The sequence below is a fragment of the Hemiscyllium ocellatum genome, chromosome 2 (genome assembly GCF_020745735.1).
Source record: "Hemiscyllium ocellatum isolate sHemOce1 chromosome 2, sHemOce1.pat.X.cur, whole genome shotgun sequence".
Lineage (NCBI taxonomy): Eukaryota > Metazoa > Chordata > Chondrichthyes > Orectolobiformes > Hemiscylliidae > Hemiscyllium > Hemiscyllium ocellatum.
The window spans coordinates 35,428,559-35,451,923 of NC_083402.1; the positions used below are offsets into that span (position 1 = coordinate 35,428,559).

A 23,365-nucleotide genomic window follows, 5' to 3' on the forward strand; every position below is an offset into this window, starting at 1 on the left:
TGTCTGAGCATTTTGCTTTGACCGAGTAGGGAAATGGGATGATATTTATAACTGAAGTTACTCATCCCTGAAACTATTCTCAGGAATTTTCTCTTGCACTTCTTTCCTGAAGTATAATGGCCAGGATTGGAGGCTGAAACAATGTTTCATACAAGTTTAACATAAAAGTTACTTGGTTTTGTACTCTATGCCCTTATTTATAATGTCAGTGATTTCAATGTTCTTTATTGCTTGGAGTCTACCCTGTCAAGTGATTTGCAGAGATATACCCTAGCACTCTACTGCTTCATGCTTTTTGAATGGTACACTAATTTTTGCAGTTCCTGTTCTGAAGCTTGTTCATAATATGTCCAAGTTTTGGCTTTTAGAAATGCTGAAATCATTCTAATCCAGAACAGTAATACATATTACCAACTGCTGGGCTACCACTACTAAAACTTTAACAGTCCAGAGAAACCCAGTTTTCCTGTCACTCAGTCAATTTTATATCTGCCTTGCTACTGTCCTTTATTTCATGAGCTGTTGACTCTCAGAGAGAGAGCAACAGCACAGCAATGCCAGCCCATGGAGTGCATCCTGCTCCACATGGGAACTTCAGGATGTTTGTCACATCTTGACTAACCACAAATGCAAGAGTTATGATTCAGCAGTTTGGACAACTGAGAACAACTAAATATGGTGTCTACCCACAGTCTAAAAAGGATATGTAGAAAACAGGCAAGAGCTATTGACCACCAGAACTAGAGGGCACTGTTTAAAATTTAGGGGGTTGCCCTTTTACAGAAAAAAGAAGGAATGTTCTTCCTCCACCCCCTCAAATAGCTGATCAATTTTATATGAAAGGCATAGTCTTATAAAATTATTGACATGTCAAGGAATGACTCAGGTGACAGTAAATATTATTTTTAAAGAAGCCAAGTAGGAAGTAAATCATGAAGCACCTAGCCAATCCAAGAAATAGAACGACCTGTTCATGCACTAAAGTTCAGATGTCTCTGATCGTGTCCGAGGGGTTAGTGCAAGTTAATAAGGTGGTGATGATTTAATATACAAGGAGGAAGACCAAAAGACAGAAAGAGAACTTCAGTCAACAAAAAAACCCAATGCCCAGTCAACTGTTGTTGTAAACTGGCACCCTGAAGCAGATCAACTGAAATCTATGGCTTTTATCAGTTATTCTTTTTATACTTGTGCAATTTCTTTTGTAAAACTTGTGAAAACATTGATACCTGGAATGAGTCTTGTAACTCAAAATGCACAAACTTTTGAATTGAGTTTAAGAGAGCCAATCTTGAATGTACAGTTAATCTATAATGCGGTAATTCCAATATCGTGCAAGCCTTTGGTATAAGAAAATCGCATAATAGCAGCACTATTTAAACTAATGGGGCCAGAATCGCATTATAACCAACACATGCTTTAAAACATTGTGCTTTGGAAACAGTGTCCCCAGGTCATCAATCATGTTATGGCAATCTGTGATAATGAAACACACTTTATAGTAGAACGACCCGTAACTGACTTGGGTCTTAAAAGGCAGAGGTGGTAGGATCATTGAGTTTTAAGATGTGGAGATGCTGGTGTTTGACTGGGCGGACAAAGTCAAATCACACGACATTGAGTTACAGTCTGACAGGTTTATTTGAAATCACAAGCTTTCAGAGTGTAGCCCCTTCAACAGATAAAGTAAAGGAGAAAGCACACAGAAAATGGAATTTAAGGGCAGCGAGATCAAAGATTATACACATGGTGTGAGCGGAGTGTTGAATAATAACAACATGTTATTCCAGTCATTTGGTTTATCTCCAGCACCTGAATTTTTGTAATTATCTCTCTGCCGCGTTTAATCAGATTATAGGTCATCCCTTTGGCTGTTATTCAGCTATTGATACTTTATGCACACTGTCCAACACCCTTGGTCACCTGCAGAGACTTATTATTCAATATTTCACTCACACTATTTATATGATCTCTTGATCTCTCTGCTCATAAATTGTGTTCTGTGTGCTTCCCTCTCACTTCTCCTGACGAAGGGACTACGCTCCAAAAGCTTGAGATTTCAAATAAACCTGTTTGACTAGAACCTGGTGTTATGCTATTTCGGAATATTTTCAAGGCAGATGTGGTTTTAATTCATTGCCCAATAGTGGGGATAGATGAGAACATGACATTTGAAATATAACATATCAGCCATTACTTTACTGAATGGCAGAGCAGGTACGAGGGCTTGGCAGGGATGCTCAAAGTCAAATGGAATGGGGGAGTAGGTGATTGCAGTGTGTGGAGTTAGAGTAATTGGGTGAGACCTTGACGGGTGTTTTGTGGCATAAGCAGTCAGAGGTGTTCGGAGTTAGAATAAAACTCTGATCAGAAAAGCATATGCCTAGACTCTAATCAACTTCTGGTACTTTGCAACAGTAGCACAGGATAGTTAACTGTATTTTTAGTCAAAGATTAAAAACCAAGCATTATTCTAACCAATGTGAGAGATTCGGTTAAAACAGATGGCTGAATGTGAATCCAAAGTAAACTAATAGACTATGATTACCCATTTGTTTCCTGAATGCGGACTTTATTACCAGTGGAAGAATGAAATAACCTCAGTTACTCTTTTTAAAAAAAGGAAACAAGGTTTGGCGTTGCCTCTTTCTGCCTTTGTATGACAAAGATAGAGCAGCAAAACATTTTCAGAATTGGAGACTGGAGATTTGATCAAATTAAAAACTTGCAAAAAGATATACAGAGGAACCACAATTATCCGAATATCAGATTATCCGAAGGAGATCTTGAGGTCCCAATAGAAACATTCCATCAAAGACGTTTTTCCAACAGTGATCGCATCTTTTGTTTGCAGTGATTAAACAGGCACCATCACCAAATGACTAACCTCCCACTCTCCCTCCCTCTCTCCCCATACTGTCCCTGGAGTTCTAGAGGGTGTACCCTAAACACCACCCCTCCCTTCCCCAGATAATCTCTCCAACATTGTCCTGTACAGGACAAAGGTGGAACCTGTCAAAACGTTGCAGTAAAACTGTGTGTGTGCACACGTGCTATTTGGAGACTTACCCCACAAAGGCAGCAACAGCCACCTTGTGCTGGTGTCCAATCCAGCTGCCCTGGAGAAGGGGTAGGTGCGGACTGGGGCACGGGCAGAGGGGACGGGGTCGGAGCACGGGAGGGGAGCAACGTTGGACAGGGGCTGGGGCTCGCATGTGTGCTGCAGCCTCATTTCCTGAATGGGAGCAGATGACTTTTAAAAACTCCAAGCCCCAGAGGAAAGGCATTTAAAAATCAGCCAAATAAAAATCAATTATCTGAACGAAACAGTGCCAGCCCATCTCGTTCGTATATATTAAAAAAAAATCAAGGTTCCTCTGTACTTGGATCAAATGATTTATGAACTGCCTATGGAGGGGTGGCCAGAATTTAAATTGAAAAAGAGAAGATAGTTCATGGAAGAGTACTTAAGGGATAGGTTTTTTTGCAAGACTGCAGAAATTCCTCAATCTAATAACTTAAATGGCAGAAAAGTACTGAGTTCAGACAGACTACTGGATTTCACAAAATTTGCAGATAAAATGCACAAGGCTAGAACAACTGTCAGAAGCACCAAGAATATCCCTTGGAAAGCATTCTTTTCCAGCAGCATTCCTGTTGCAAATTGCCCTATGACAGAAAATGGAAGAGAATGTTAATGGGCTACTGAGAAAACGTTTAGATGCAGGTTGCAGAAAACACCACAAAAAGAATTTGAACTATGAGAAGTGAGGATGCAATGATTCTAATAACTGAGGAAGTGAGAGAATTTGGAATTTACAATGAAAGAACATACTTCAAATGCCCAGGATGTATTCAAATCACCTCCCACCACCTCCACTATTAGCTTTTTAGTCATCCACTGGTAATTCCTGTAATATTCACAATCCTTTGGCCTAGCACTAGTTTTCACCACTTTGCAAGTCTTCATTTTTCATTAGATACATTCCCTAACCAACTCTGTTCGTCAGATGTGTTTTATCTTTCACAGAATCCTTTATGCCCAATGGTCTTTTTCTTCAGCTTTATGAAATGTCTGCTTAAGCGTCTGCCATTATGCATATTCTAACCTTCTTCTTAGTTTACTTTAATTGCCCATTTTCGACAACTGTTTCTTTATATCTCTGTAACTGATCTTGTCAAAAGCACTTGTTTAAAATTGAAGTTGCACTGCCTCAAAAGGCATTTGAAATTCAATCTTGCTGTGCTTACAACCCCTGGAGAATCATTAACTATGAGATCTCTCATGAATTTAATCTCATTACATATTTAATATAGATTTAAAGTCTAAGAAAATGACAGAAATCTATCACCTATCACCAACCACCACTTGTTGAGCTGTTCAGCCCTCTCTCCTGTCCAGCACATTGTACAGTTTGCTGATGGTACAAGTTTGGTTGGCTTGCAGTATGTCCTTCCCGCTCAACTCTCCTACTGGATTTAACAGCTGAAGCTTTTGTGAAGTATACATTTCACCACTGGGTTACAGATGAGGAGCTCAAATGTGAAGTTATCAAGAACTTCCAACATCATGTTGATAGTTGACATCCTAAACCATGGCACTCTGCCTGCTGCTGAAATCAAACTCTTTACAGGTAATACAGATTTAGTGCTGAAGGTGCTCTGGTATAGAATGCCAGTGTGGCCTCATCAGCGGAGATTATATTTTTGCACTGCTGAAAAGTTATGCACCAGTTTGGTTACTGAAGATAACATCCTCTGTAGCTGAACTGAAGACATGACAGGGAAGAATATACCAGAATGTCAGTACTAGAATGCAAAGCTGTGTGACTAAACTGTGGATTTCAAAGATTAATGTTGTTCTATCATAGCTATCTTACCCCCAAGTAGTTATGAGAAAAAGGAATTGCAGTGAGCAACTTTTGACGGGGTGCCAATTTGACAAGTAAATACTTGTTCCATGTTGTTCAGTGGAGATACTTTTACAGCGTCAATCTTTGCAATATGCATATCCTGGGGATCTCCAGTGCACAGATAGATGTTTGAGCATATGCAACAGGAATTGCCCCATGTTTGATACTTATATTGGCATTGATTTTCTGCAGAAACAAGGCTCCAAGAAAATGGATCACTGTAGGACATACATAGCATGCTCATATGTTTTCTCTGAATGAGAAAATGCTGTTCAATTAGAAAATACCCTACAAATGTTTCACCTGCCTTTTGAACTTAAACATGGCCAGGTAACCTCATGACTATATAATGAAGTGCTCCACCACACAGGTGAAAGACTAGTTCTGGACAACCTTGGTACTGATCAGAATCTGCAAGACAGAATATTTTTTATCTACCTTTCATTGTGGGCATTCTGCCATGGAAATGGTTATAATGAAATGTCACAGATCACTTAAGATGTGATGTAATCACAGACTGCATGCCACTAACTTTCTTTCACTACACAGCAAGCCCAAGATTGGAGAATCCCAAGATCAGGGCACTGGTACTAGATGGACCGATAGTCAGACATTACTGTTGTTATCAGCTCTAATTTGTACAGTACCTCAGTAATACACTCTTTGGTATGCATCAGGGTAGGATGCAAACTTTGAAGCTTTTGCATTTAAATTAGAAAACGCCATTTCTTGTTTTAACATCACCCATAATGTCGACCAGATATGTGGGAAATTATGTCTCACTAACTTGATTGAGTTGTTTTGAGGAAGTGACAAAGCAAATTGATGAAGGCAGAATGGTGGAGGTGGTGTATGTGGACTTCAGTGAGGCTTTTGCCATGGTCCCTTATGGTAGGCTGGTTAACAAAAGTTAGATCACAAGGAATACAGGGAAAACTAGCTATTTGGATACAAAACTGCCTCGAAAGGTAGGAGACAGAGCGGTGGTGGAGAGTCACTTTTCAGACTGGAGGCCTGTGACCAGTGGTGTGCCACAAGGATTGATGCTGGGCCTACGATTTTTGTCATTTACATAAATGATTTGGATGTGAATATAGGAGGTATAGTTCGTAAGTTTGCAGATGACACCAAAATTGGAAGTGTAGTGTACAGCCAAGAAAGTTACCTCAGAGTACAACAGGTCCTTGATCAGATGAGAAAATGGGCTGAGGAGTGAGAGATGAGTTTAATTTAGATAAATAGGAGGTTCTACATTTTGGAAAGGCAAATCAAGGCAGGACTTATACAATTAAATGGTAAGGTCCAAGTGAGTGTAGCTTAAAATCGAGACCTTGGGGTGCAGGCTCAGTTCCTTGAGAATGGAGTTGCAGGTAGACAGAATAATGACAGCAGCATATGGTACCCTTGCCTTCAGTGGTTAGTGCACTGAGTATAGGAGTTGGGAGGTCATGTTGCAGCTGTATAGGACATTGGTTAGGCCTCTTTTGGAATACTGCGTGCAATTCTGGTCTCTTTCCTATGAGAAACTTGAAAGGGTTCAGAAAAGATTTACAAAAGATGTTGCCAGGGTTGGAGGATTTGAGCTATTAAGAAGAGGTTGAATATGCAAGATTTATTTGCCCCTGGAGCCTTATGGAGGTTTATAAAACCATGAGGGTCATGAACCAGGTGAATAGCCAAGGTCTTTTCTCCGGCATAGGGGAGCCCAAAACTAGAGGGCATAGGTTTAAGGGGAGATGGAAAAGATTTAAAAGCTTCCCTTTCGGTCTTTTTTTTCCACAAAGGTTGGTGCTTGTATGGGAAAAAAAAAAATCTGCTAGAGGAAGTGTAGAGGCTAATCCAATTACAATATTTAAGTAATTATGGGCACATGAATAGGAAGGGTTTGAGGGGTATGGGCTAAATGCTGGCAAATGGGACAAGATTAATTGAGGATATCTTGTCAGCATGGGCGAGTTGGACTAAAGGGTCTGTTTCGAAGACTCGAAGAATTGTTCATTTTCATTTCTTCGACTTGATTGAACAAAGGCTCTCCAGTATTTTCAGAGTGCATAGGTTCCGATTTAACTTATCTAGGGGCACTACTTGCAATATCACACTCAACATAACGGAAAGCAGAATTGGAAATCACCATCTGGTTGGAAGCCAACATCACTGGTGATGGGAATCTGTCACAGAAGTCAAACAAACAATAATCTCACATCTATTACAAGAGAGATGTGAGCAAAATGACTTTGAACGCACCTAGCATTAGAAAGACAACAGGCCCATCAGCAAAGAAAGAAGGATCCACTGAAACAAAAGCAGGGACAGAGACAGATGCACAGATGTGTGGATGGCAATTTTAAGTTTTATGCTCCAGATAGCATCAGAGAAAAAGTTCCAGATGTCACAGAAAGCTGGTCTGTCATGGAAGAGCTGGATATCAAACACTCAGTGGAAGAGCTTAAGTTTTTTTTACTTAGTTCTGATGCCATACTGCCTGAATTCATCAAGAGAAGAAAACATGGATAGGAGGTTTTTTTATATTAACAAAAACCTAATAGCTCACTGAGTTTGTAGAATTTTCTTCCCCAAACAGTAGGGAGACAATGTCATTGGATATTTGTTAAATGGCAGAGATGGTATTGAGGTCAACTGGAAAGTAGAGTTGAGTCCACAATCAGATCAGGCTTGAAGGACAGAGTGAGCTCAAAAAAGGGCCGAGTGACCGACTCCAATTGGCACAAATGACACAAGAAACTGGCACAAGAGACCAAAATATTCCAGATTGAAGCTCAGTCTTAAAAAAGAATCTCAAGATGCAAATCTATCAATGACTGACTAGAACCCCAAATGCAATTGGTTTTAGCCATGCAACTAAAATTTGCACTTTTAGTAAACAGGGAGAAAGGGAGGACTGCAGATGCTGGAGATCAGAGCTGAAAAATGTGTTGCTGGAAAAGCGCAGTAGGTCAGGCAGCATCCAAGGAGCAAGAGAATAGACATTTCGGGCATAAACGTCGATTCTCACTTTTAGTAAACAGTTGAGGATGACTAAATAGAAAGCGTTGTGGGCCATTCAGGAGTTATCCATATTACTGTGGATCACAGTCAAATTTCCTACCTTAAAAGAAAAAATGTTTTTTTTAAAAAAAAAGAATCCCTACGTTTTGGAAACAATCCATTTAGCCCAACAAACCTTCGAAGAACAACCCACCCAGACCCATTCCCCAACCCTATTACTCTAGTGTAGGCACCTAACCTATACTGGCATTAGTGAACCGGATTGATGTTTACTTCAGTGGTAGCTTCATTGTCACTACAATAGACTGGTTTTCAATTCCAGATTTATTACTTGTATGTAAATTCCATCAGCTACTTTGCAGCATTTGATTTCAAAGCATTAGCCTGGAACTCAGAAATGCTTATTAGTGATAGGACTACTGCACCGTCTGCCCTGGATCGGCTATATCACTTCAGCAGCTGAAAATGTGTTGCTGGTTAAAGCACAGCAGGTCAGGCAGCATCCAAGGAACAGGAAATTCAATGTTTTGGGCCAGAGCCCTTCATCAGGAAGTAATGAAGGGCTCTGGCCCGAAACATCGAATTTCCTGTTCCTTGGATGCTGCCTGACCTGCTGTGCTTTAACCAGCAACACATTTTCAGCTCTGATCTCCAGCATCTGCAGTCCTCACTTTTTACTACTATATCACTTCAGCATCCATGTTGTATCCTCCATTCGAATTTGCACACCAAGGTGCTCTGGTGTCCCTTCTGTACATTCGGCCCAAAGCCATTATATAATAGGTAAGCAAATCAGCTGAATTTTTTACGAACTGAAAAGTTTATAGACTCAACACTAGTCACAGGTTAAACTAAAAATACAAAATCTGTCGCTGTGACCTTGTTGCTATTCATGGCTAAATCGGCTTCTTATTTGTTCTCCAACATACCTCAGCTTAACATAAACAGACTATCTACATGAACCATCACGCTTTCCTATTTGTTCAGTCTGCCAATATCTTCATTCATGTCAACTGCTTCTGAATACTCTTCCTAATCTGTAGACGTTTTTGAAAAAACATTTTCCCCCACTGACACCCAGAAGGCAAGGATGCCCATTCAAGTCCAACTGTGATAAAAGGGGCATGACATCTTTCAAAAGGTACTTTAAAATTACATTTAAATATTACAATAATCATGCAGTTTTGCTTCCATTTTGTTATCAATAGGTTTCTATAAACCAGACTTTACAAAAAAAAATGCAGAATCAGTAAAACTCAAAACATTTCTTCTTGGACTTAAATTAACAAATAGGAGACAGCCTTGGGGCGGCACGGTGGCACAGTGGTTAGCACTGCTGCCTCACAGCGCCAGGGACCTGGGTTCAATTCCCACCTCAGGCGACTGACTGTGTGGAGTTTGCATGTTCTCCCCGTGTCTGCGTGGGTTTCCTCCGGGTGCTCCGGTTTCCTCCCACAGTCCAAAGATGTGCGGGTCAGGTGAATTGGCCATGCTAAATTGCCCGTAGTGTTAGGTAAGGGGTATGTGTAGGGGTATGGGTGGGTTGTGCTTCGGCGGGTCGGTGTGGACTTGTTGGGCCGAAGGGCCTGTTTCCACACTGTAAGTAATCTAATCTAAAAAAAAAATTACATTGGCATACAAGGTACTCCCCCACTCATAGGTTACCTAGTAACTATGACTCATTCCTGATTACTAAATCCAAAGATATTATCCTCTCGATTGCTGAGATTCACACTGAATTAAGCAGCAATCAGCAAATGATTTTAAAAATGCTTACTGGAGGCTTCCTGTACTTATCCTTGCTATAATAATGCATTTGTAGTGAATAATTCCCCCATTGCCACTATAATATAATTTAGGAAACCATTTTTTTTCCAAATGAATGGTGGGGGTAGGGGGGAGTGTAGCGAGGAAACAGTAATTTTTGTATTTCTTTTCAAAACAAAAAGATGTGATAGTGGCAAATATAGAATATCCTCAATAATAAAATATTTGAAATAGTAGGGCACAGACTAAAACAATTGATAATACTTGAAATAGAATGAAACTCGTGCCTACACAAACTGGTCTGCATGAATAAAACAACAAAGGGAACCCTTAGTTTCATCTTTAAGTCCACAAACTAAAATGGAGGGAATGTTGAACTTGTACCAGGCTTTAGTTAAGTCTCAGTTACAATGTGGTATCTGCTTTTTGTTGTCATTAACAGCAGCACATAAAAATTGCAACAAATTTAATGATGTTGGGGAGGATGGGCTCTTGATTCAAGAGTTTCTTGAAAAATTTGGGGACTCTAGTGAAAAACTCAATCATTTTAGATATTATGAAGGGTTATGATAGGATGCTTCCAATTAGAGGACATAAAAATTCAAAGTATTTTTCACAGATTTTATTGAAAAACAGATTTTTTAGCTCTAAAACTATGGTCCCACAAATTTTAAATGTTGATGATTTTTGACATTTTATTTCTACAAGTATCAGCTAAATAAAAATTTGACTAGCTGGCTCAAGAAAACACTGGTAAACATTATGACTTAAAAGGCATGTTTTTCTTTGTACTGTAACAATGTAAATGGAGCAGACACAGGTAACCAAGTACTCCAAACTGTCCTAGTCCAATTTGTACTCCACAGGCAACAAAACTACATTTCTATATTGGAAACTTGAGGCATTCTAAACAGTCTTCTGCAAGTTTAAGGAATGAGTTACATTATGCTCATTTTGATGAAAACAGGGATTAAAAACAGATTTAAGAGGAAGGACAGTAAGACAACTGAAACTTCACAAATTTCAGCACAAGACCAATCTTACAATAAAGACATTAATCAAAGGCCCCATAGAAACACAGAAAGATAGAAAACTCATTAAACTCCTTAAAACCTGTTCCACCATTCAAAATAATGATCATCAAGCCAAATAGGAGGAGAAAGTGAGGTCTGCAGATGCTGGAGATCAGAGCTGAAAATGTGTTGCTGGAAAAGCACAGCAGGTCAGGCAGCATCCAAGATGCCCGAAATGTCGAATTTCCTGTTCCTTGGATGCTGCCTGACCTGCTGTGCTTTTCCAGCAACACATTTTCAGCATCAAGCCAAATACCCTAACTTGCATAGTACCTCTGTCACCATTCTCCAGCTCCAATGTGTGAGGAACCTTTTCGGTCATGTCTGATCATGTGTCGCATCCTTGTTGTTCTGGCTTTCTGCTTCCCTGAAGTAACGTCACTGGTGACTGGAGAGACCAATGCAGGAGTGACAGTTCTGGTCGCAGAGATCACATCTGTATGTGATTGTTGATCTGCTAGAACTGCTGCACTCCTTCCTGCGTGCCCACTTGTCTGCTGTGGTGCTCAGACAAAGCTGATGGCAGGGTGAATTGTGAGGAGGACGCAGAGACTTTTGTTGCGATTTGAGGGATTGATTCAAGGTGCTTCTACATCTCGTGTGGTCAACTGCAAGCCTTTCCCAGGATTCCATAACAATATCAAGCACCTTCATGTCCCTCATGTAGACATACCTGTAGCGCAGCTGGGGTTACCCAGTGGGTCTCTTCCTGGATTTAAGCTTTCCAAAGAGGATATCCTTTAGGATGCGGCCATTCTCCATGCAGCAGATGTGGCCCAACGAACGCAGCCTCCTCTACCTGAGCAAAGTGTCCATGCTGGGAAGACCAGCGCAAGGCAGGTCCACTGTGTTGACCACTGTCTTGCCACGATATGCACAGGATACAGCAGATACTCCTCAAGTGAAAAGGTGTTCAGTCTTCTCGACTGTCTGAGACACGTAGTCCACGTTTCTCTGCCATACAGCAGTGTGCTTATGATGCACTTGTTGTAGACTGACATTTTTGTCTTCACCGTCAGCTTGAGATTTGTCCATACTCGAATAGTGAGGCGAGCAAGAGTTGAGGCTGCTTTCCTTATCCTCTTGTCGATGTGTCCAAGGAGAGGTTGTCAGTGATGGTAGAGCCAAGGACAACATTGAGTTTGTAGTTGATGGTGATGACTGGGGTACCCATATCCCATCCCAGGACACTCGTCTTCTTTTGCCAGTGTAGGGACAGAGGTAGTAAGTTCCCCAGTCTCACCACTCTCTGGGTGAAGAAATCATTAGGTTTACCACTTATCCTCAAACTATGACCCCTTCCTCAAGACTCCCCTATCATCAGGAACATCCTTCCTTTACTGATGAAGGGCTTTTACCAGAAACGCCGATTTTACTGCTCCTCGGATGCTGCCTGACCCGCTGCACTTTTCCGCGCCACTCTAATCTAAACTCTGGTTTCCAGCATCTGCAGTCCTCACTTTTGCCTCCTTCCTTTACTTGTCTAGTCCTCTTGGAAACCTATAAAATTCTATGAATCCCTTCTTCCCCCACCACTGCATACAATATTTCAGAAACAGTCTCACCAATACATTGTAGAACTGCAACAGTACATCCTCGAGTTGTCTCACTATGTCACCCAATGTAAAGTTTGTCTTCTTTACTGCATCCTGCATCTATACACATACTTTCAGTGATGGGTGTCCTTGTGCACCAAGGTCTTGTTGAACAGTCCTTTCTCTCAATTTACTGCCAGATAATAATCCACCTTCCTATTTTTGCTACTAAAATAGATAAATTTACATTTATCTACCTTATACTGCATCTGCCATGCATTTGCCCACTCATTCTTGCCGATCCAAATCACACAAAAAAAATCTCTGCATCCTCCTCACAACTCACCCTTCCATCAGCTTTATTTCATCTGTAAGTTTGAGATATTATATTCAGTTCCCCCACATCAATTATTTTGATTAGCTAAAATGCCAGCACAGAACGCTGTGGTATTTCACCAGTCACTGCTTGCTTTCAGAAAATGTTCTATTTATTGTGACTCTTAATTGCCTGCTAACCAATTTTCCATCCATTTCAATACACGACCCCAATCCCATGCAATGTAAAACTACTACTTTCATAAACAATACAACTCCCATATACCTGACAAAGAAATCTCAGAATGTAAAGTTTATGTTATCATCTCATTGGCTCCTGCCCCAAATTTTGTTTGCAATCAGCCTCGAGTTACCTCTGCCATTCAATAAGATGTCCTCAACTTCATTTTCCCACCCACTTCTGATAGACTTTTGACTTACCAAGGAACTAACATCTTTTCTCTTTACCTTGAAAAAGTATTAATTCTCCCACTTCCATTACATTGGGAAAAAATGTTCCAAAGCCTTTTAGACATCAGAAAAAAGTACTCACTCATTCATTTTAAAACAAAAGACTCCAATCTTTAAATTATATCCTCCAGTTCACATCTTTCCCAGAGCAAGAAATGTTGGTTAAGAGATAAACATTAGCTAGGACATTAATCAAAACCTTATTACCCAAAAAAAAGAGAGATCGAAGTGTGTTACAAACAGTTCCGAGATTCATTCAACGGATACCAAGATTGATGATTTGGAGGAGAGGCAAGACAGACTAGGAGTTTAAAAAGCAATAGGTATAATTATCGAAACCAATTGTTCAGAGGATTTGATTTCTGGGGATGGCAGATTTGTCAGACACGAAGGCTAACTGGGCCTGTAGCTTAAAAGAGATAAAGGATGTATCCATGGTGAGGCTTATCCTCACCCCTTGCACGATTGCTCCTGGAAAATGTTCCCATAGTAAAAAGTTTTTGCATACCTTATGTACACATTGATAAATAAATAATTTATGTACAAACTTTTGAAACAAAAAAAACTTCTTTCTTAAACAGTCAGTCAAATGGCGTCAACACCTAATATGGTAGACAATTCCACAAGTGCACCCGAGTGGAGAAGTTTTCCACTTATCTCAATCCAAAATCATCAACTTGTCAATGTGATATAGAAATCCAGAGCACACATCATTCCTGCATACAGTCTGTCAGACTATTATATTTTTCAATAAGATTCCCAGCTAACATTTATCCCTTAACCAAGTCAACCAAAACAAAGCCTAGTTATTTAATCTACTACTGTTTGTAGGACATTGTGCACAAGTTGGTTACAATATTTTGCTACTGTACTAAATTGACATTTCAGAATATGGGTGTGAACATACCATGCAAAACAAAGCCCTCTGAAAACTGTTGTTTCCTAACACTGTGGCTCAGTGGTTAGCACAACTGTCTCACAGCGCCAGAGACCCAGGTTCAGTTCCAGCCTTAGATCACTGCCTATGTGGAGTTTGCACATTTTCTCCGTGTGCTCCGGTTTCCTCCCATAATCCAAAGGTGTGCAGGTCAGGTGGATTGGCCATGCTAAATTGCCAATAGTGTTAGGTACATTAGTCAGGGCTGAAAATGTGTTGCTGGAAAAGCGCAGCAGGTCAGGCAGCATCCAAGGAACAGGAGATTTGACGTTTCGGGCATAAGCCCTTCTTCAGGAATCATTCCTGAAGAAGGGATTATGCCCGAAACGTCAAATCTCCTGTTCCTTGGATGCTGCCTGACCTGCTGCGCTTTTCCAGCAACACATTTTCAGCTCTGATCTCCAGCATCTGCAGACCTCACTTTCTCCTCCTACATTAGTCAGGGGTAAATGTAAGGGAATGGGTCTGCGTGGATTACTCTTCGGAGAGTCGGTATGGACTTGATGGGCTGAAGGGCCTGTTTCCATACTGTAGGGAAACAACTCTAACATTGGCCAGTTCAATGACCATCGCTTATATGGCAGACTTCAAAACAGAAACAGTTCTTCCAAAACAAAAGCATCCAATGTCTCACACTAAGGACAAACACCAAAATGACAAGAATATAATAAGACAAGAACTGCAGATGTTGGAGATCTGAAACAAAAACAGAAATAATTGGAAAATTCAGCATGTCTGGTAGAATCTGTGGTGGAGAAAGTAGGTAAAAACAATGACAGCAGATGCTGGAAACCAGATTCTGGATTAGAGGTGTTGGAAAAGCACAGCAGTTCAGGCAGTATCCAAGGAGCAGAAAAATCGGTGTTTCGGGCAAAAGCCCTTCATCAGGAATACAGCTCAGGTGGAGAAAGTAGAGTGAAAGAAAAAAAATGGACTCAAAACGTTAAATGTATTTTCTCTGCCACAAATGCTGCCAGATCGGAGTTTCAGCAAAAATGACAATTTTCCACCCAAGACATAATAATGCATACTAATACACAAGATCAAGTGGAATTATTTAAGGTCAAGAGTTTTCACATCCTCACTGCTGCTGGAAATGTTCCCGTAGTATTTTTCTTCATATATTTGTTTTATTAAATGTCAGAGATAAAAAAAATTACCTTCCCACAAGTAAATATTTACATATCATTTACAAACAACCTTTACTGGCGCACAAAACAAAGAAAGATCAAACTTGACTGAGTATGCGTTGACAAAATTTCAAGTTATGTGGCCATAAGACGTACAGAGATAGCGGTTGACATTCATGATATAGAAAGAAACCAGTGAGTCCAACAGGCACACACAACCTTTGTTTATCTGCCCGTCAGCACTTCGCACCTCTGGAATCTCCAAAAGCTAAAAGTGTCCGGCAACAGTTACTCTCCGGTCGGAATCTACTTCTACACAACAAATACTTTCACCAATTGTGACAGTGACGCGAGCCGGCACCCCCCGCGGCTATTGATATTTCCCGTTCTTTCAACCAACAGCGCTCGATTGGCAAAAGTAAACGAGATGATGCATCAACTCCATCCCTGCATCTTCTCAGAACAGACGAGAAATGTTAGCTCCCCCTCACACCTCCCCCACCCCCAGACGGTCAGATCTCCTGGAATCCCTTCTCCTCTCCGTCCCGCTCACACCACTCTCATTTCCATTGGCCATCCTCGCCCCTCGCCCCCAACAACCTGACCACCTGCCCCTGCCGCGGTTCCCAGGGCCCCAGGCACTGTTAAAGTAGCGACATGGCGACTCCAATATCATTTACCTTGAAAGGATTGTTAAACTCAGGGTCGGCAAAGGGATTACTATCAAAGTCCGCCATCTCGATGCGTTTGGACACCTTTCCTGCGCTCCGTGTATATTCCAAGGCGCCTATTAAAGGGCTTTCTCCACCCACTCCCTTTAATCCGCACTCGACTCACATCCGAGAGAAAATGGCACCGCCGGAAGTGACGCTTTTCGGTCCTGGGTTTTAACATTACGTCACCGGGCTGTGCAGCTGAGCGCGTGCTGGCAGAAGGACAACCTGGAAGGTGGCGGGCAGCGCAAACAGGGTTGTCTGACTTCTGCATCAACTTTGGTTGCAAATATCACGTTGTGGGAGATAGATTCCTTTTGTGTTTGGAGGTGCAATTGCTAACCCTACTTGCACAAGGAAGCTTTTAGTGGAGGTGTCATTGTGGATTTACGCACATCAGCAGTTCCAGAAGGCAGCTAAGAATGGACAGAAAATGCTGGCCCAACCATATACCATGAAATTTTAAAAAACGGTTTTAACACAAAATGTTGTTAAATTGCATGCTCTTAAAAAAAAGTGTGTGCAAATATCGTGCAGGGTTGTTTGCATAACAAACTGAAAATTTTAAACAGTGAACATAGCAGAAAACTCAGCTACACATCACACATTTTAAAATGTTATCAAATTTTGTCCACTTGCATACATAGTGTCTTAAAGGTGTACAGCACGGAACAGATCCTTTGGTCCAATTTGTCCATGCCAACCAGGTATCCTAAATTAGTCTTGTCCCATTTGCAAGCACTTGGCCAATATCCCTCTAAACCCTTCCCATTCATATATCCATCCAGATGCCTTTCAAATGTCTAACTGTACCACCCTTAACCACTTCCTCTGGCAGCTCATTCCTTACATTCACCAACCTCTGCTTGAAAAAGTTGCCTCTTTGGTTCCTTTTAAAGGCTTTCTTTTTTTGTTATTACACACATTTGGAGCAGTTGGGACTTGAAGTCAGATCTCTTGGTCTGGGGTAGAGACACTGCATGACAAGAAGACTCCCTGGGTCTGTTTTTTTTCTCTGCCACAAGAAGGCCCAGCAGCAATGCTTTTTATTCTTATATTTTTGCACAAATCACCTGTGGTTTTATATTTATATATACGAGATTGAAAAATAAAGACACTATTGTGAATAGATCTTATTCTCTTCATTTCCTTTCTACCATTTGGAAAACATCAATGTGAATACTTACAAGCAAAACCTGTTAAGAGCAATGCTGATATAAAAAAATGTGGGGTGGTGTCGGGAGAGAGGGACACATAAACTTCCTATGCTGAAAAGTTACTGTTGACTAACCTATCAGATAAGGGCAACACCTTCCATGGAATTTCACAGAATTCAACAAGGGAACAACAATTAGATTGAAGAATTTTAATTAAGCTGCATCATAGTCTGAGCTAGGAAATGTAAAATCTGGTGAATTAAGTTTCAAATCAGAAAGCAAAGTGAAGAGAAAGATTAGAGTACAAGAAAGTATTTAAAAGTCAGAAAGAGCATGTTTAATCTTTTTACAAATTTCTACATGTTCCAACTAATTAAAATGGAAGGAACATGACTATAATGAAAAAAAATTGTCAGAGGTTGTTTAACAATAGCTACATTCCTGTGAATCATGATACAATTTTAGCAGACATGGTATGCTTTCCTCTATAGGTCAGAGTATTGAGTACAGGAGTTGGGAGGTCATGTTGTGGCTGTACAGGACATTGGTTTGGCTACTTTTGGAATATTGCATGCAAATTTGGTCTCCTTCCTATCGGAAGGATATTGTGAAACCTGAAAGGGTTCAGAAAAGATTTACAAGAATGTTGCCTGGGTTGGAAGATTTGAGCTATAGGGAGAGGCAGGATCCACTGGGTCTGCTTTCCCTGGAGTGTCGGAGGGGTGACCTGATAGAGGTTTATGAAATCATGAGGGGCATGGATAGGATAAATAGACAAAGTCTCTTCCCTGGGGTGGGGAGTCCAGAACTGGAGGGCATAGGTTTAGGGTGAGAGGGGAAAGATATAAAAGAGACCTAAGGAGCAACATTTTCACACAGAGGGTGGTACACGTCTAGAATGAGCTGCCATAGGAAGTGGTGGAGGCTAGTACGATTGCAACATTGAAAAGCTATCTGGATGGGCATATGAATAGGAAGGGTTTGGAGGAATATGGGCTGGGTGCTGGCAGATGGGACTAGATTGGGTTGGGATACCTGGTCAGCATGGACGAGTTGGACTGAAGGGTCTGTTTCTGTGCTGTACATCTCTATGACTCCTTCTTGAGATCAAAGAAGAGATTAGAGAAGCAGTACTTAAGGCCAAGAGTTTACTTTATTCAATCGATTGGACAAGCATTGTAAAGGCCATGAATCATAGTCTGGAAATATAAATACAAATCCCATCAAAAAGGGGAATATAAATTCAGTTAAATAAATCTCCCATGGAATGTTAGTGTCAGTAAGGGTGACCATAAAACTATTGGATTATTATTCACAAGTCCATTTAAATAAAATACTTTATTAGGATGAGGGCATCACTGTTTAGGTTAGCATTTATTGTCCATCACTAACAGTCAACCACATTGCTGTAGATCTGAGTCACATGTAGGTGAGACCAGGTAAGAACAGCAGTTTCCTTTCCTAAAGGACATGAGTGAACCAGATGGATCAACAATGGTCATTATTAGATTTTCAATTCCATATTTTCAACCCAGGTCCCCAGAACATTGACCTGGGGTACTGAATTAATTAAAACCAAAAGAACTGCGGATGCAGTAAATCAGAAATGAAAACAGAAGTTGCTGGAAAAGCTCAGCAGGTCTGGCAGCATCTGTGAAGAGAAATCAGAGGTAACATTTTGGGTCAGTTCTGAGGAAGAGTCACCGGACCTGAAATGTTAACTCTTGATTTCTCTTCACAGAGGTTGCCAGAGATGCTGAGCTTTTCCAGTACTTCATTTTCTGGTGATCATACCACTATTCCATTGCTTCCCCATTGATTCTCCTGTATCCTTTGGATAAGGAAATCTGTCATCACTACCCCAGCTATAGACTGGACTTCGCACAATATGATTGACCTTATCTGTTTCCGAAATGCCCACCAATCACAGTTTCACAAATAAAAACTAAAATAAGTGTAAAACTGGACAGGCTAACCAATATTGACCTCAGACATTAAACTTGATAAAGACAAACCTATCCCAGTCAAAATTGCAAAGTCCTCACTGACATCTGAAGATTTGTGTCAAAGAGTGTGGTGCTGGAAAAGCACAGCCAGTCAGGCAGCATCTGAGGAGAAGAGAATCAACTTTTCAAGCATAAGCCTTTCATCAGAAATTCCTGATGAAGGGCTTATACTCAAAACATCAATTCTCCTACTCCTCGGATGCTGCCTGACTGGCTGTGCTTTTCCAGCACCACACTCATCGACTCTGACCTCCAGCATCTGCCTTCCTCACTTCCTTCTAGTTGATTATAATCTTACTAAGAAGCCTCTTCCAAGGATGCCTACCTTGAAGAAGTTCTCCTCCTCCCTCTACAAGGATCTCAGTGAGTCTCTCACTGCACCCTGCAGGTCGTCCTCCCTGATGAAGGGCTTATGCACAAAACAATGATTCTCCTGCTCCTCAGATGCTGCCTGACCTGCTGTGCTTTTCCAGCACCACACTCTTTGACTCTGATCTCCAGCATCTGCAGTCCTCACTTTCTCCTATCTGAGGATTTATGCCAAGGATTGAGCCACAGACTTGTCCAGTAACACTGTGGCATACCATACTCAACAAATCATAAGGTCAATATTCCAGGCTCCTCCTACTCCATTTCTGGGTATTTCCAGTCCTGCACTATTGTGCCTACCAGCTTCTCTGGGCTACTGGTTAGGATCTGGCGCGTTCAATGCCGAGGTCCGGGTTCATTTCCAGTCAGGGAATTACACTTTTAGGGGTGGTATGGTGGCTCAGTGGTTAACATTGCTGCCTCACAGCATCAGGAAGCTAGGTTTTAATTCCAGCCTCGGGCAAGTGTATATAGAGTTTCTCCCCGTGTCTGTGTTTCCTTCAGGAGCATCAGTTTCCTTCCAGAGTCCAAAGATGTATAGATTAGGTGAATTGGTTGTGCTAAATTGTCCATAGTGTACAGGGATGTGTAGGATAGGTAGATAGCTATGGGAAATGCAGGGTTTCAGGCATAGGGTAGGGGGAAGGTCTGGGTGGGATTCTCCTCAGAGGGTCACTGTGGTCTCAATGGGCTGAATAGCCTGTTAGTACACAGTGGCCAATTCAATGTGCAACATCACAAATGGCTCAGTAGCACCACTTTTAATTGGATTGCCTGATCCATGAAGGTCATTGGTGAGAGAGCCAATGCAAGGCTATTATCTATTTAACCTTGTCCTCACCCATCCACATTTCACAGGTGCAGTATTGATAGAACTGACTCTTGTAGGTGAAGTCCTGTTTTCAAAATTAGGATGTTCCCCATCGTATTGTGGGATACAATCACTGTACTAAGTTGGATACATTCAGAATAGATTTAGCAGTTCACATTAGACATCCATGAAGCACCTTGGATCACAGCAACAGAATTACCTGTATCTGACATGATTCTCATGCTATACCGTTACCAGCAAGCCGAAGAATAAATCCTGGTGCAATGACGAATGCAGAGGAGTATGCCAGCAGTAGGATCAGGCATACCTAAAAATGAGGTGCCAAACTAGAGAATCGACAGTAAAACATTCATCCTCCATTCAATGTAGTCATGACGATCTGAAACCAAACTCCACAGATCCATGCCCATATCCCTTCATGCTTTGACTTTCAATTTCAAGATTGTAGGTTTCAGTTTCACTTTACAGCTTGAGCCAAAATGTAACAATGCTGACATTCCACTGCAGAGAATGCAGAGAATGCAGAGAACAAGGGATCTGAGAAGGCTAAAAGTCACACAACACCAGGTTATAGTCCAACAGGTTTAATTGGAAGCACTAGCTTTCGGAGCACTGCTCCTTCATCAGGTGGCTGTGGAGAATAAAATCGTAAGACACAGAATTTATAGCAAATGTTTGCAGCATGATGTAACTGAAATTATATATATTGAAAAAGACCTGGATTGTTTGTTAAGTCTCTCATCTTTTAGAATGAACATGTTGGTTTCAGTTCTTTCATATGTAAATCCCAGAACTTTTGTAAGTTACATTCTCAAGTGAACTTCAACAGTTGGTGTCATGTCGGCCCAGATAATGCATTCAAAGTGTGAGCTGCCCTGTGTGAGGCTGTCTGTGCCACAATGGTCAGACTGATCCTAATCTCAAAAATGGATTTACAGAATCTTACGTGGATTTATATAGTTTTTGAGCAAAGTAAAATGGAATTCTGCAAGTACAAATTCATTCCACAAACTTATATGTGTATGTATTCATGTGGGGGTGTGTGTGCCGGGGGTGGGGGGGGCAGTGTGGAGGCGCAGTGGGGAATGTGACGAGTGTCTGTGAGAGAATGTTTCTATGTGTGTGAGTTGTAAAGGAGTAGAAGTCTGTGAGAGGGTGCATGTGAGAGTGTGGGACTGTATGTGGGTCTGCATGAGTGTATGGGTCTCTAGGAGAGTGTGTGTGTCATAGGAGTGTGTGTGTGTAGGAATGTGTATGTTGTATGTGCATCTGTCTGTGTGTGTGCGATTGTCTGTGTGTGTGTGTATCGTGCAATGGGGTCACCTGTAGTGTGACATGAACCCAAGGTCCTGGTTGAGGCCATCTCCATGGGTACTGAACTTGGCTATCAGCCTCTGCTCGGCCACTTTTCATTGTTGCCTGTCCCAAAGTCCACTTCGGAGGATGGTCCCCTGAAGGTCCAAGGTCAAATGTCCTGGACTCCTGAAGTATTCTCCAAATGGGAGGGAATACTCCTGTCTGTTGATTGTTGTGCAATGTCCATTGATCTGCTGCTGTAGCCTCTGATTGGTCTCACCAAAGTACCATGCCTCAGGGCATCCTTGCCTGCAGCGTATGAGATAGACAACATTGGCTGAGTCGCACGCATACCTACCATGTACATGGTGGGAAGTGTCCCCACACGTAATTGTGGCATCCATGTTGACACTCTGACAGTGTTATATTTTACTTTGCTCAAAAACTGCATGAATCCATGTAAGATTCTGTAAATCCATTTTTGAGATTAGGATCAGTCTGACCATTGTGGCACAGACAGCCTCACACAGGGCAGCTCACACCTTCAATGCATTCTCTGGGCCAACATGACACCAACTGTTGAAGTTCACTTGAGAATGTAACTTATAAATGTTCTGTGATTTACATATGAAAGAACTGAAACCAACATGTTCATTCTAAAAGATGAGAGACTTAACAAATCCAGGTATTTTTCAATATATAATTACAGTTACATCATACTGTAAACTTCTGCTATAAATTCTGTGTCTTAAGATCTTATACTCCACAACCTGATGAACAAGCTATAAACCTGTTGGACTATAACCTGGTGTTATGCAATTTTTAACTTTGTACACCCCAGTCCGACACTGGCATCTCCAAATCAAGAGATTGTAGGAGGTGCTATCCTTTGGTTGAAGTCCAGTCTGCCAGCTCTAATGGTTGCAAAAGATTTTATCGCACTATTATGAAAAAGAACAGGGAGGTTTTCGCTGCTGTCCTAGTCAATATTAATTTCTCAAACAACATTAAAGAAATTGCCATCATTACCATATTGCTGTTAGTTGGAATTTGGCAAACAGAAATTGGCTGCGTGTTTCTTGCATTAGAGCTGTGAATACGCTTCAAACAGTACTTCATAGGCTGTGATGTTTTCTGAGAATGATTGGGATTAATTCCTGTGATCTAAGCACTATCACAAAGACATGGTTATAAGATAAGCAAGCTTGTAGGGTACACAAGCTTAAGAAAAGACAAACAGAGTTGAAAATGATCTTGATCGACATAAGAAGTGAAAAAGAATTTTGGCTCAAAAGATCAGTAATTAAGATTAATATAGAACAAGAAAGATCAGAAAGGAACATATAACCCAGGGGCAGAAATAAGTCATTCAGCCTATCAAATCTGCTTCACCATTCTTTGAGATTATGGCTGATCTGATAATCCTCAATCCTTAATAACTACTTTCCCCATAACCTTTGATTCTCTTACTGTTTAAATTGTGTGTCTCTGCCTTGAATGTACTTAATAACATTATTTCTAGACAATGTTAAAAATTACATAACACCAGGTTATAATTCAACAAGTTTATTTTGAAGTACAAGCTTTCTGAGCGCAGTTTCTTCGTCAGGTAGCTATTAGGGCAGGAACATAGGACACCGAATTTATAGTGAAAGATCTAAGTGTCATAAACTGATGCGATGTATTGAACAAACCTAGATTGGTTAATCACTTAGAATGGGGTTGCAGGTTTCAATTCCCAGAACATTTTCCAAGTCACATTCCCAAGATAACTTAAGGTCTCATAAAAAAAGGTGAGCTGCACAGTTTTAGTTAAAAATCACACAACATCAGGTTATGGACCAA

The 23,365-nt window shown here is 41.0% G+C and overlaps 1 protein-coding gene across 1 annotated transcript in view; it reads right to left on the reverse strand.

Annotated features, from left to right (window-relative positions):
• The window catches only part of scamp1 (secretory carrier membrane protein 1), a 66,807-nt gene extending 50,812 nt beyond the window's left edge, over nt 1-15,995 (reverse strand). The window contains exon 1 of the mRNA XM_060835792.1: nt 15,828-15,995. Coding sequence (XP_060691775.1) covers nt 15,828-15,884 — 57 coding nt within the window. The 5' untranslated portion in view covers nt 15,885-15,995. The remainder of the gene's footprint in view (nt 1-15,827) is intronic.
• Nucleotides 15,996-23,365: the final 7,370 nt, after the last annotated feature.